Genomic DNA, 15545 nt, shown 5'->3' on the forward strand with positions numbered 1-15545 from the left:
ACTTCACTGAAGTCAACTGTTATGTTACTCTAGATTTCCACCAGTGTTATTTAAATTAGACTCTGACCCATTGTTAATAGAAAGAGTTAAGATGCAGAATTATAAGGAATGGCAACTTGGAAATCCTAGGGATGGGGGTCTTAGGACTGAATTGCTCATGAGCTTGTTAATGGGATGCAAAGATTGTTTCCTCTCTCATACTAGTTGTAATATAACTCAGGCCAGGATTGCCATCCAGGTGCTTTTTGGTGGCCAATGTGATATATGTTGGCGGTCTCTGTCCAGCGTCCAATGGAGAGATATCTACATGACAAAAACCATCATCAAAATTTAAATCTTGATTTGAAGTTTACAAATGGCCAGTTCAGAAAATGACCTCTCAGACTGTATTACCTTTGGGCCTCTAGTACTAATAGGTTAGGTGTGATACACTGATGAACAGCATAATGAAATTAGCACTGTTATTACCTGCTTTAGCGGAAATAATGTATTGGTGACAGCACAGCTTTGTATTTGTTTCCAGCAATGCCATAACCTTCCTGTGTGACTTTGGGAAAGTCTCAGTTTTGGATGCCCAGTCTTTGGCTTCAGTGGGTGCTTAGGGAAATTAGGGACTAGTTGTCTAATATTGGGCATCCAAAATTAGAGGCCTTTTTTGCAAATGTCATCCTGAACAGGGGATAATTCTTCTCCACCTCAGAGGCATGTTCTGAGGATTTAAAGGCCCTAGCCTGCTCCAATTAAAGTAATTGACAAAACACTTTGAGATACTTGGCTGGAAGGTACTGTTTAGGAGCCAAGAATTATTATTCATTGAAAGTCTTTGCTTTCCACTTCTCTCAGTCTGACCCCTTTTATGAGAACTAACAATTCACTATGAAAAAACATTAAACACTTAAAAATAGAACTCAGGGTTATGATATGTTTCTCAATTATCAAATCTTGGGTGTGGACTTTTATAGGTGGTGGGTGGCATCTGAAATACGAAAGAGGTGCTGCCTATTACAGAAGATGTACATTTTTGACGTAATGGAAAAAGACAGAAAAAGTCATCTAGACTGGGTTAACCTCTTCAATTATTTATTTTCAGCTTCTTCTTTTTACACTGGATTAGCACATCTGTTATGGGCAAAAATACATGAAAGATTTCCTCAGACAGAAATCTCTTATGAGCCAATTCTCCCCCTCAATACATACACATAATAACATGTTATTACACTGATAGAACATGTACATGTGCAGTCAAGGGAAAACAGATGCTTTACTATGCAGCGGCAAGCAAGAAATTTGGTCTAAATAGTGACTTTTCTTGATAGTCAATGTTCTGAAGCAATATTAAGGAGAAAAAATTGGCATTCCGTATTTTTCAGTCATCTTGTTTTCATTATTTGTGGTGAATATCTGTAACATAAATCAATGAATTGACTGCACAATGGGAGGTATTCTGAATATCAGAATCATCCTTGTTATAGTTATGTAGTCTTTCCTACAGGTTCCTCCCACACCTTTTACTTTCCTTCTAATTATTTTCCTAGGTCAAATCCCTTCTCTTAACTCTCTTCTCATGAGTTCTTCCCTAACATACAATTCTTCCTTTCTTTCTTGACCAATAAAGTCATCTCTGGGTCCTAACTTTTTTATTTTTTTATTAGCAATTTAAGGGGGAGAAGTTCTACCAAATAAAAGTAGCAAATACACACAATATCACCACATTGAAATAAAAATCATACCCTACTCCTAGTATCTGTATGCCAGTTGGATGAAACTGCACTACAGGATCAGAAAGCCCCCTCTTATCTGTGTGCGCGCGTTCTCTCTCTCTGTCTCTCAGAAATTCATCTCCAGATTGATTCTGAATCCAAACTCTGCAACTCAGTTATTTCACTATATAGATATAATTATATGATTTCCCCAGGGCTCCTTTTCTCTCTTCTCACTACTAGGATCCCATCTCTTTCTCTGTTTTTAGGGTTCTTTCTCGTTTTCCTCTCCACCTCCCTGTATCTATGTCTCTGCACCCCTCTTTCTTCTATAACCATGTAACAATCACATATTCTCCTAGTCCACAGGCAACTACATTTTGAGCCTCAATAGTCTGATGATGCCAGACAATAACACTAGTAAGGCTTTACCATCTAATATTTTCATATTAGGGCCTATGAGGTGCCTGCATGCTTAAGGAATTTAAAGGGGGTTTCTGGCTAACTACTGAAAGGATTTCAGCCTTCTTAAATCCTAATGCAAAATTGTCTTTGCTCTTATGGGGGTAATTCTCAGAGGTCCAGGTGCTCAGTAAAGGCTGAGAAAAGAATAGCACAGTTCAGGTGGCTTTTGAGCTCCCCTATTCCTGGACTGGCTGTGTTCTTGGCAAGTCCCCACATGCAAGTTAGAGCAGCCTGAAATCAGCTTAAAGTTAATCTTGCTGTATATAGGCCGATACAGCATCTGGGGATCAGGGGGCAAAAGGAAACTCCAGCTACCGCCCATTTCACCCCAGTCGTGCCCATTGCACTGAAGGGCTATGCCTACTCCACACCACTGGAGGATCCCTCTGCGCTGGGGTGACCAAACTGTGGCTGTCCATGCCATGCTTAGGACCAGAATCCTTTGGCAGTGTAGGACAGAACAGCAACACTGTACCCAGGATCTGGGCTTGAATCATTACAGAGTTTTTGTTGAGTCTTGCAGTATAGCTATCTAACCAGCATGTGTAATGGCTTTTTTTCCCTCTTCTTTTCCCTAGCAGGTGTTTTCTAGTAATGTAACTGTTATATTATGCATTATTTATACAGTTCTAGCCACTTAAAAGTAATCTTCCATCTGCATTGGCAACCCTTGTAACATTCATTAACATACAGTGCTGCTACTCTGAATACAGTGAGCAGTCATTTCACTTTCACTGAGATTTAATGATTTCCACAGCCATTGTGAAGAGTGAAACTTGTTCCTTCTCCTTAGAATAGGAAAATGTCACTTTGCAGCAGTTGATAAATGTGATCTACATTTTCAGAAGTGTGCATGCAGTTTAGCATACGCATGACTTGTGTGCATACATTTTGTTGTCTGTATATAAAAGGGTGTGTGTGCTTGCATGCATTTGTGTGTGGAAATCCTCAGCTGGCACTCATGCAAGTCAGATACAAGAAAATGTAGGCCTTAATGTATTGCATATAATGTGCTGTACATAGGGACTATTTTTATTCTAGTAATACACTGCTTTCCTATGATTTATCACCTTCATTTAATCAGCTTCTGTGCATTAACGCTATTTAGTAGTGACAGATTTTTAAAAATAAGATCAGTCTAGTAAATCAATATTCTCTCAGACAACAGTTGCCTATGAAATATGAAAGAAGCTATTAAACTGAATACATGCTGGACTCATTTCTAGCTTTCTTATACAGCAAGGTCAAGGGAAAATTTGACATTGATATTTTTGCTTGGGGCCAGGAAAGTGTAATACCATATTCAACAAAGAAATGCCATCGTATTGATCACAAAAGAGATGGTAACATTGGCAAAGGATTCTTTTATTGATAATAGTGATTCTTTGTATGGTACAATTCCTGTAGATTCTGAGGAGCTTTACAAACACTAAGCTGTACAGCCTTCTGTGAGGGAGGTAAGAATGATTTTCCCCATTTTATAGATGAGGAAACCATAAAACAAAGAAGGTAAGTGACTACACCACAGATTACACAATGAGTCAGTGAAAAAGCTCACAATAGAACCCAGGAGTTTAAATTCCCAGTGGTAGGCTTTAACCACTAGACCATCATATTTCCCAGTTTGGGGCTAAGTAGGATAATAGATACATAAAATCTAAGTAAAGGGTAAGTTCAGTCTCTAGCTCTTCATTTTACAATGTAGTCCCATAACAAATTTTATCCTAAGGAAGGATGCAAAAGAAGTAAAGCATCTGGAAACTGCTTGTGCACACACTGAAAAGTGGATTCACTTCCCTCTACCCTGTTTATTACCCATAATAATTCAGGTCAGTGTTTAGTATCTAAATAAATACCTGAAACATTCTACATATAAAAGCCCGATTGACTGTGTTTGAGACAGAAAAAGGAAAACCTCATAACTAGGTACTAGCAGAGTTCAATAGGTAAATATTTATTAATTAACCAGGAAAACTTCTATTCTGTCCTTGTACTAAATGTATTCGGCTCATTTTCTTTCAGCAATACATTTAAAAAGTAACCTTACATAAAAATAAAAATGACTTACATGATCATTACAGTGGGATTTTTTTGTTTTGTGGTATATGGTATAACTTGTAATCTTCAGGGTAAACACTAGTCATCACAGAGACTATGGGGATATATTAGCATTGGCTACCCATACCTATGTGTACCCTCAAAACAGCCACATGCTCACTGGGTCTTTGTTCTAGTGACATATAGAGTAGGTGCTGGCAATGTCTCATCACCCCACGGACAGTTCTGGAATGCATTCTGCTTTCCAGGATTCCTTAGCATGCAGGGATAGTGCATCTGATTTTACACTCCTTCATGGGTAGTATACGCTCCTCATCCCGTACCCCGATCCTCTTCTTAAACCAGCATAAATCATGAGCAGCGGTATAGAAGTCCATGGAGTAACACTAGTACAAGAAGGGAATCAGGCCACAAACACCCATGAGATGGTGCACTGTACTCCTTATACAGTCACATTTAGTGAACAAACATTAAAAGGCTTGGCTGTTCAGTTAGGCTAACCATTGGGATTTTCAAATGCGCTCAGCATGGGCCTTGCTGGTTCCACTGAAATCAATTAAAGTTTTTCCAGTTGAAGCAGATTTAGACCAATACTGAGTGTTTTAGAAAAATCTCACCCTGAAAATCTGCTGTTATCTAAACCTGTCTGGATATCTTTGTTCTGAAAAAAAGTACTACAAATCTATCAAACAAACTCTCACAAGAATGTTCCAAAATTTTATCTTCTTTGCCAGGATGGAAGTACACAAGACCTTCCTTTCTCACGATATGGTATTTCTGTTTATGAGGAAACTGAAGGGCTGAGGTGTAGTATAGTCAAAAGGTTATGTGCCATGACCAGAGTTATTTCTACATTGTCACACTTTTCTTCTGACAGAAAAGAAAGGAGCTTTTGGCCCTGAAAAATAATCTGTGGGCTGTTTACATTTCTTAGCCACTGCTACTATTGTAGAAAATTCACATGGCAGATTGTTTCTTTGCTTCACTGATCTTTCCCAGCTATATTTCTGAATTCACAACTATATCACAAATAGACACAGGATAAATCTGTGATGCAAACAATCCGGTATTTTTATGGTATTACTATTAGTCACTTAAAAGATAATAAGGTGTTTCCTACTAACACCAAGATTCAGTAAAACAATTAACATGCATGTCTAATATAGCTATAGTTGCTAATGTCTGCCATTCATTTCAGAGTTGATGAAAGGACATAGCAGGGGATAAAACAATGAGGAGTTTTCCATCATCTCCTCTTTTGCCATGCTGCTGTCAGCATGTCTGCCTTCCAGGACTGTTTTTAGAATATTCACTTTCTATCTTGTTTCCAAAGGAAACAAGAAACCGACTATGCGGAAAACATCTAATGAACTGGACCAAGAGCTTTTCTTTTTTAATTTATTTTCACCTCAAGGGAAGGAGGGCCATGACATTTTCCCCATTTTATTGTTTTTTACCAGCTCTTTATTTCTTTTCATTTTTTAATCTGGTCACTTTCTAACTTAAAACAGGATCTAGAAATTTTACCAGCTGCTGTAGCTGAAACCCCTGTTTTGGCTTCAAGGGGTCCAATTAGACTTCCAATCAGAGAAGACCAGTGGGATCCATATATTGATCTACCCCATCCTGGGAGGGGGAATTTCAGTCATCTCTCCAGCACCTTTCCCATGGCCTGGACTCAAAGAGCAGCATTGCAGAAAGCACTTCAGAAAGCCATGAGAAAGTTAATGCAGCCTGAGCCTGAACTAATCCTTCTGCAGCTCCCATCCACAGAAGGAAATCCTCCTTAAAGGCAGGTTCTAAGGGCAGTTTCCACCTGCAGAGTCCCTGGCAGTTTGGCTCCACAGATGCAGAAGGAAGGGAGAACTAATACAGGTGGCAGGCCCTGGCAGGTTTGATGGGTTCTGGGACAGAACTGCTGCCCATTGCACAAAGCAGCAATCTGTATCCCACTCCCCACCCCACAGAATAATTCCAGGAAAATTCTACTAGGGGAAACTCTTGGAGTTTTCCTTTCTCAGAGCTCCTGCCTATGGAAGAGGCCATATGTTTTTGTTTGTTTGTTTGTTTTTTACATCAGTCGGCTACAATATATAACATGACAGAGTAGTGTTTTATTTTCTGTTGAAAAGATGATGTTCTAAATGTAACCCAGACATGCCATGTCACTGACATTTTGTGGGATTGATACTGCATCTTCAGTTCATTAATATCACCATTCCCTCACAAACAATGTTCGCATTCAAGAACAATTCCCAGGCAGCCAAATGGACAATTATGGGAGTTTGCACTGGAAATGAGAATGAGCTGGGATTAGATCACCACAGTTTACAGTAAAGTAGATAAAAAAATACCTGTTTCCATTTTTTGCTCTGAACAGAAAATTGGAACTACTTGTAACCATGTAACAAAACTCATCTTGCTTCATTTATGAATTGTTAAAAAGCTTCATATCAAAATAGTTCTCTTTCTCCAGACATCCCTGTAGAATGCTGCACCAGTGTTGGACAAATAGAGGAAAGTTAAAGTTAATATTTAATATTATTTTAATATTACATTGATAAATAACATTTCATTCTTTAATGACTTGTTATAAAGAATGCCATGAAATGCCTTAGGAATAAATTAGTCCATAATAATTAACAACATTTCAATAAAAACAACTAATGTTTTAGCACAGTGTGCTTGGCACTTTACAATGTACACAAATACAGATTGCCTCAAGGTCCAATCCTGCAAAATCTTTACAGCTCCATTGTTACATATATGCAAATGTGTTTGCAGAATCAGATTCCATAAGACAGACATGGAGAAAATGATGAGATCTAGGTACAATATTTCCCAGCGAAGAGGGGCAGCTTACTTTTTCATTGTTTTAAATTCTGTTAATCAGATTCTCTTTTCTTCTGATGTGTCACTGGTCAAAAAGGCATTGCACATGATTTAGTGTTTGTGTGATTCATGGAAGTGAAATGAGGAGGTGGGGCTTATACATCATCAATTAATTTCCTCTTCTGGTCTCACAATTTGTTTCTGCCCAATCAGTGAGCCCAGAGCCTTACTCTGTTCTCATGATCAGAACTTAGCAGGTCAGCTGATTTGTGACACTCTCAGAGTAATTTTCAACCATGAAGGTTATACGCAGTAACCCTAAGTAGTTCTAAATAGTACAAACTGATCCATCAAGATCACCGCTCAAGCTGAGATGTGCTTTGGGGCCTCCATTGTCATTCTGTCATTCCTTCTGAATTCAAATTACTCAGTGGTGCACATTGGATACCGATGTTGTGCATGAACAAAATTCTGACTGCCCTTTGCCTGCATCAGCCTTATGCAAAAATGGGAGTTTTATTTTCTCTTTTCCTCTGCCCACTATCACTCTATAGCACCACCTCCCACACACAAAGCAATATTGTTGATAAGAGTGATCAGACTTTTCAAATGAAAACTGAAGATGCCTTTCTAAGTGTTGCCACAAATGAGGGATTCATGAATACATGCAACTGGGGGGAATCTGTTGAGATTTGAAAGGAGGGCAAGACTGAAGGCACATATCACTGCACTCCATGAGTGAAAGTCTCAGCTGGGAAGAGGTTGTGCCAAAATAACTTGTTCTAAGGGATATAGGAGGACTGGGGACATTAGTCATTGAGGTGGACGTTGATTGCTCCTCCTGTCTCCCGCCAAATCACAGAGGGGAATAGTCCAGCCTACGCTGTGCACTAGTATGAGAGCAATTACATTAGGAAGCCAACAGACCCACAATGCACCACTAGGGGCCATATCAGAAACTTCTGCACTGGATCCAAAGTTAGCTTTAAAGTGGAGATGGGATGTGGTGGGTATAAGATGTGGTAGCCTTAGTTAGTTCTAAATAGCACAAACTAATTCCTCAAGCTCCCCATGCACAGAGAGATAAGCTTTGCGGCTTCTGTTACCAATAAAAAGGAAAGGGAAAGCCGGAAACTGCAATAGAGAAAGAGGAGAAAGTGGAGGCAACATGTTCTTTGTTGAGAGGATGTCCCCATTGGATTATATGAAATCAGAGTTTTGTCTCTTTTTAAATTCATCCCTCTTCTTCTTTGATTAGCCCACCATGGGTTTTGAAAGATAATTATCCAACAGTTATTTTATAAATTCTAGAGCTAAATTTCAGGGCTAATTTTTTATACTTCTGTATCTTCTTGAATTAAATTTTCCATTTTTTTAAAAAATATCCTTTGTTTTAGAACTCCAAATTTTTCTAAAATGGAAAGCGTGTATTTTAATTCTAATTTTAACACAGTACTTGAATGATACTAATTATGTACCTAGCAAGTTCTTACATTATTCAGTTTGTATTTTTTCCATTAGTTAAAAAAACAGCAAGTAAATGTTAATTAGTTGCGGTGACTAATTTCATTCTAATTTCTTTCAGTGCTCTGTATGTTTTCCACTAATTTGATTCTCAAATCATAATTATTTTAGTACTTTCCAAATGGTTTCTGACTTTACCACATATATATCCTTCACAAAATGAGTTTGCTGACATGCCATCTTAAATGAGGGTAAAACTTGGCCTGACTGGGATATATTAGTCAACTCCCCACAATGGAGATTTGCAAATCATACCAGAATGGAAGCATTGAGGCCATGTGTGACACTGGTAGCAGTTCTGTAAAAAAGCCCCTGGAGAGATAGTTAATTAAATACTATAAGCAACTGGGGGGACCCAGAGAACAGAATTTTAAAAAGTGGTGTCTTCTACATGTTTAATCCCAGTATGTCTTTAAAAGAGCCTGCAATCTGAGTTTGAGATACACAGATGCTTGTTGTGTAGATCAACATTAACAGCCAACTAATAAATTAGCTCTCTTTTAAGAGGGCCTTAACAGTAAAAACACAACCTGTTCTGTTCATGAAATCCTCAGTATGTACTTAGGTTATGTTAATTTTTGTTATACCCACTTTCCTAGCCTGGGATTGAAATCCTTTGGGTGATAACTCAGAAACTACCTGAACAATAGCCCCTTTATAACTGTCTGAAATAGGAATATACAATACAGTGCATTCTGTGTCTGTTACATAAATTACAAAATGAAATCATGATGTAACCTGCTCTTTTGAATGATATACCTTAGCTTTTAAAGGGATATATTCTCTTTGTCTCTTACCTTTTCAGACTAGATTGTGTCATGTGCAATAGCAGTTATATCAGAATGAATTATATATATCTAAAATACTTTTTTTAAAACAATCATGAAATGTTTCAATATTTACATTCAGCTGGAATATAATTTTTTTCCAAACTGCCAAGGTCACTTATTCATCACACCATTCTGTAATATTAAGTTTTTGGCAATATAAACTTAGAATAAATTCCTTGTGAGCTTTGTTGGTAATAGGCATGTTATTAATGTCCCCTAAAATATAGATTTTTGGATTATTAAGAAGGTCAGCATTCAAGATCATATTGACTCGCATTATTTCCTCCCAGACAGTCTAACAAGGGACAGCATGGTGGATTAGATGTCCATTGATGCGCAGACAATTCCAGAATAATTCTCACATTTACTTTCTTCATTTATGGTGTTTTTTGCTGATTATTTTGCACATAAGCCTATGGTGGTTTTACACATTCGAGTCTATCTTTGTAACTGTTATCTATGGTATATTGGAGTTAATTATATTATAACTTGGATTATTATTCCAGATACACCTATGGAGTTGAGTTGATTGTGTGGGGAGAAATTAGAAAATAATGAGCTGTGCATTAAGTCATATAAACTGAGAGCAGGGATGAGTCAGGTCTTTCTGTAGGGGCATGTGGATGGGACTTTAGATCTGCCATTTTCAGTTCTCTAAGAATGAAATCCACTCCACTTGCCTGAATCTTGAGTTGCACAAGGTATTGGGGAGACTGATAAGAATGGAATTAACTCACATTAGTAGGCACTAATGCCAGTAACGTTTGCAGGATAAAGCTGTTAGTGCTTAGACAATTCATTCCAAGCCAGCAGGAGCTCAAACATAGCTTCTTTTGTAATCTTCACTGAGATGTAAATTGAAATTAATTTTGAAAAAAAGTCAATTCAAAATCTTTAAATTTATGAATATTTGGATTATGCAATACTGGGAATCTGCATTAGAATTTTTTAATTTCCCTTTTCTCCTTCTGATGCGTCAAGTTGTTAATGAAGGGATAGATTTCTCAAATCCATTTGGAGGCAACACTAGCTTCTGGCTTTTCTGAGTGTGGTGGGGGAGATATTTTAATATATTTTATCTATTTTGTTTGAACCCAGAAGATATAAAAGTGTTTCAGAATCTTTATTAACTTTTCTAAAAAATCCCTGTCTCCTTTTTTTAATGGAGAAAATGTAAGCTACCAGTCTTCATACACTGAGAATGAAGAGTCATTTTCAACCAGCAACCCCATACATCCTGAAATCATTCTGTGGTTTATAGCAATTAGTCTTGTTCTCTAGATAGATCTTTGACATCATTCAGAATATGGTCAGGTTATGTTTAAATTGTTTGTGACTTTCATAAGAGTACATTTGATTTTCTAATTTCAGCATGTGGCAAATTGATGAAAATTACGGGCCCCATTACAGTCAAGACCTCTGGAACCCGATTTGGAGCCTGGATGACAGATCCTTTAGCATCAGAAAAGAATAACCGAGTACGTTGAGGCACTGAATATCTTTCTGTTCTTCTGATATTTTAGTTGCATGTTTAATCTTTACAAGGAGATATTTTCCCCACATGAGATTTTACCAGTTAGCATTTATTTCTTGTATTCCGCGCATTTTCATATCTTATATTTTGAAGTAATTCAGGAAAAAAAGGTTAAACCATCCTCCTTAAAAAAATAATTCAACTGTATTGCATATTTTCATTAGTTTTAGACTGCTTGTTTCAGGGAGGATGCACACTAGTCTGTATTCTGTATACAAATACACATTATTTTCCTTTCTTTTCATTATATTTTTTTCAATGGCCATTTTCTAAGGACCCAATCCTGTAAACAGTTATTCATGAGTAACTTTATTCATATAGGTAATCTCACTGATGTCAATGAGCTTCCTATAAGTGTATACTAATGCATATGCTTGCAGAGTTAAGCCCTGAATGTGGTTTATCCAGGTCTTTACCTGATAAGGCCAATACTAAAAAATCAATGCACTTGGGTATGCTTGATTTCAGTCACAGCTAGTTGAAATAAGGTACGTATGTGTCACAAAAGTTAACAAAATTTCATTTTGGGGGGAATTTTCCAAATTTTCAGCAAAAAAAATTTGTGTTTGTTTTTATTTTATTTTTTAATTTCTTTTACTTTCTCTTCCCTCCGCCCTTATCAGGGGGGAAATGCGGGGAGTGAAATAAAGGAATAAGGTGTTGAAGATAAAATGGGAGAGAAAGGTGATAGGGAACCAAAAAGTGGAAAAATCGGTAAGATACCCAAAAAAACACATTTTCATGGAAAATTCTCATTCCTGAAAATATGCCATTTTTCAACAAGTAAAGTTTCAACTGAAAAATTCCAACCAGTTCTAATTCTGGATGTGACTCAAAGGTTCGAGTCACACTCAACTTTCTTTCCATCTTTGGGATTTTCACAATCTGGGCACATCATTAACAATACAAATGACCCCTTGTGCCAGAGGCCCAAGCTATTAGAACACTCTAAAGGCAAACTTCTCTGATGCTAGCAGACGTTGTTGTGAAAGCAGCCTCAGAGAGGCTATTGAGTAGGTTCTGATCCCAAATGCTAGTGTTACTAATGTCTTTGCAACAGAATAAATATACAGACACATCCTGCACTTCTGTAGGTTTTATGAGCAAGTCTAGTAACTTATAATGCCACAGAATTTCTGGAACATTTTTTAAAATGTACTCAGAATAAAGCATGATCAACCAAGGATTCTATTTCAGTAGTTCATAGCCTATTCTTTATTTTTCTTTCAGGTCTGGTACATGGACAGTTATACTAACAATAAAATTGTCCGTGAATACAAATCAATCACAGATTTTGTCAGTGGGGCTGAATCAAGAACATACAATCTTCCTTTCAAATGGGCAGGAACCAATCATGTTGTCTACAATGGCTCCCTCTATTTCAACAAGTATCAGAGTAACATAATCATCAAATACAGCTTTGACGCAGGACGGGTGCTTGCACAGCGTAGCCTGGAATATGCTGGCTTTCACAATGTGTACCCCTACACTTGGGGCGGCTTCTCAGATATTGACCTGATGGCAGATGAAATTGGGCTGTGGGCCATATATGCTACCAACCAGAATGCAGGCAACATTGTTATCAGCCAGCTAAACCAGGATACATTAGAAGTGATGAAGAGCTGGAGTACAGGCTATCCAAAAAGAAGTGCTGGGGAATCCTTCATGATCTGTGGAACTTTGTATGTTACCAACTCACATTTAACAGGAGCCAAGGTCTACTATTCTTATTCCACAAAAACCTCCACTTATGAGTATACAGACATTCCGTTCCATAATCAGTACTTTCACATATCCATGCTTGACTACAATGCAAGAGATAGAGCTCTCTATGCCTGGAACAATGGACATCAGGTCCTGTTCAATGTCACCCTTTTCCACATCATTAAGACCGAAGATGACACATAAATTGTCTCTCCCCCTCCACCCCCCGGCACACACGCACACTTCGAAAGTGTCATTTGTGATAAACTCTAAAACATCCTTCTGGATTTCTTTTATTTAAGTTCTTTTTCATTAAAAAACAAAAGCATTTTCTACTGTGCAATGTGTTCCAAATATGGCTGAGCCTGTCAAAAATGACCTGTTGGAAATACAAGCATCCTAACTCTTGAAAAAACAAGGCCTGCCATGACCTTGTCATGAAAAGCACTAAAGAGGGTTTAAGTGGCTAAAGACAGTTTTAAAAAGATTATGATCTGCCTTATATTAGAGTCAGAGACTAATGGTGGCTTAAATGCATGAATGTCTTTTTTTTTACCTTATGTCTTTTTTTAATCTGTCTATTGCTCAACATCAGGAAATATTTTGGTAGTAATCTGAAGCATAATGCACATTATTATTATTTATTCCAAGAGAAAGATTTTAGGGATTTGATTTACTTTGAAAAAATGTATATGATTCATTTTGCCATCACACAATTTCTGATGCGGTGCTGTACAGTACGTTTTGAACTCACTTGCAGTTTATCAACGATATGTATTTCTACCATTGTAACCACCATTGTGCAATTGTATCTCTTCACTTCCGTGAAAGTAAACTAAGTACTATTTTTTATAAAATATATTGAAGTTTAATCACAGTTCTAAACATGGGTCAATTTAAAATTTTATCGGACAGCAGATCCCCGACTTTTGACTGGTAGATCACACACACACTTGGGGTATGCTAGCAAATCAGCACTATCAGCCTATATCCTCTTTTGCCAGTCTCTGTTGCCACCATCAAGTGTCTTGCTCATTTTCTCTCTCGTGCCATTTTCTATCTTTCCTTCCTCCCAATCATTTTCTTTTTGATGTATTTTTTCACTCTCTAATTTTGGGTATTATTTTGCTCTCATGTTTGCTCTCATGTTCTCATTATCTGTAGCAGAAAGCTACATGCTGCTTTCTGTGATCTGTCTATGGGTTCCTCCTTTGGGAGCAGGCTCTCAAGGTTTACATGAATACTGCAGGGTAAGAGGAGAGATACTTAGGACTGTATATTGGCTGCTGCCTCAGCCTGCACTCCTATATGTATGAACTGCCCCTCTGGTTGGCTGTAATAGAGGCCACCGTAGAAGCAGGGATGGAAGGGAGGTGGCTTTCCTGGATCTACCAACTTCATTACCTACAATAACAGGAGCACATTTCAACTGAGGGAAGGCTTATCTGGACATATAGCAGCGCAAAAAAAAAAAAGCGGCAAAGTGGTCAGGCATGACATCTGGTATCCATCATGAAGTTGATGTCTATTAATTTAAATGGGAAATGTATTGCATGGCTAAACAAACTGCAACAGATATTTTGCAAAAAGTTTTAGATATTGACTGAAATAGTATTGCTGCCTCTGGTCAAAAACTGATTATCTTGATTCTCAGTCTCTTTTTGTGAAATCTGTGAGTTTTATGAATATTACCAGTTTCAAAATTGTGAGGGTGGGATGGGGTTGTTTGTGGAGGATTTAATTACTTTTTTTGCAACTGACATGGTAGAAAAGGAAAAAAATGCTATATAACATGAAGAATGATACAAAATTATTTCATGTTACTATGATGCATATCACAGATTATGAAAGCCACAAGTCTGCAGTACAGAACACAAAGGCTCTGTTTCCCCCCAAATTTGTTTAGAATAAACACCTTTTTCAAATCCTTTTAACCAGAAAATGTAAAATGGGGAAGGGGGTGGGAATCACAAATCTTTTTTATGAACAATTTGTTCTTTTGTCAAAAAATTAAAAATTTGCTTTTTTACCAGATCTATTTTGAAGCTATTTCACTTGGTAATTCTACCTCCAACATACCAATTGAGATCAGTTTATCTATTTCCAAATGTGTTAACTTCTTAAAGTATATTTGGTCTCAAAGCATGTCAGTTGTGCAATATGTAAGCACGCAAAGAATGGAATAGTGTGCCTTTTTTTCTGACTAATTGGAAAAAAAACCCTTTTCATGGGATGTAAAGAGTTGAGAAAAAAACGTTTGCCAATAGACAAAAGAGGAAGACTGCTGCCCAGCCTTTTTTCTCCCTCTTCCTGCTGGAAAAGCAATGGTAACTCTTCAATATCAGTTACTCTGAGTGTTGGGGTCACTGGATCCATGTAAATACTGATTGCACAGCCCCAGCCCTAAACCACCTCCATCACAGTCTTCCACACTAGCCTGTGTGAGGCTGTCATGGAGATCATCTCTGGAACACATAAAGGGTGGGCAGTACAGCTGGTCAAAAATGTATTTCATTTCTATGAAAATGGTTTTGGCTGAATTTTTCAGGTTTTTTCCAAAAAGCTAAAGCCAAAATATTTTTGGTTTCTGTTAAACTAAAAATTGAAACATGCTTGGTTCTCAGCTGTTAAAAACTGAAAAAAACCCAGCTTTTATTTCCCCACAAAACCCACCCAAATGTAAATGGAAAATGGAAATTTTCTCATGAAAATTGCCCTTCAGTCAAAAAAAACCCTTTTGGTAAAAAAGTATTTGGTCAAAAATTTTCCACCAGCTCTATTGTTCAGACTCGCTAGTCCATGCACACTCAACCTGCACAGCAGCTAGGTCTTAGGTCATGCAGAGGGCCCTCTGAATCATGGGTGAATTTCACCCCAATTTCTGTGAAAAATTCTTGT

General features: G+C 37.5%; 1 protein-coding gene across 2 annotated transcripts in view; it reads left to right on the forward strand.

Moving 5' to 3' along the window:
* The window catches only part of OLFM3 (olfactomedin 3), a 115924-nt gene extending 101058 nt beyond the window's left edge, over positions 1–14866 (forward strand). Inside the window, exons 5-6 of one of the 2 annotated variants that reach the window (XM_038413371.2) lie at positions 10781–10887; positions 12174–14866. In XM_038413371.2, the coding sequence (XP_038269299.1) occupies positions 10781–10887; positions 12174–12851 (785 nt within the window). In that variant the 3' untranslated portion in view covers positions 12852–14866. The remainder of the gene's footprint in view (positions 1–10780; positions 10888–12173) is intronic. The other variant, XM_038413370.2, reaches the window with a different exon arrangement.
* The last annotated feature ends 679 nt before the right edge of the window (positions 14867–15545 follow it).

This window comes from Dermochelys coriacea, chromosome 8 (assembly GCF_009764565.3).
Source record: "Dermochelys coriacea isolate rDerCor1 chromosome 8, rDerCor1.pri.v4, whole genome shotgun sequence".
NCBI classification, from domain to species: domain Eukaryota; kingdom Metazoa; phylum Chordata; order Testudines; family Dermochelyidae; genus Dermochelys; species Dermochelys coriacea.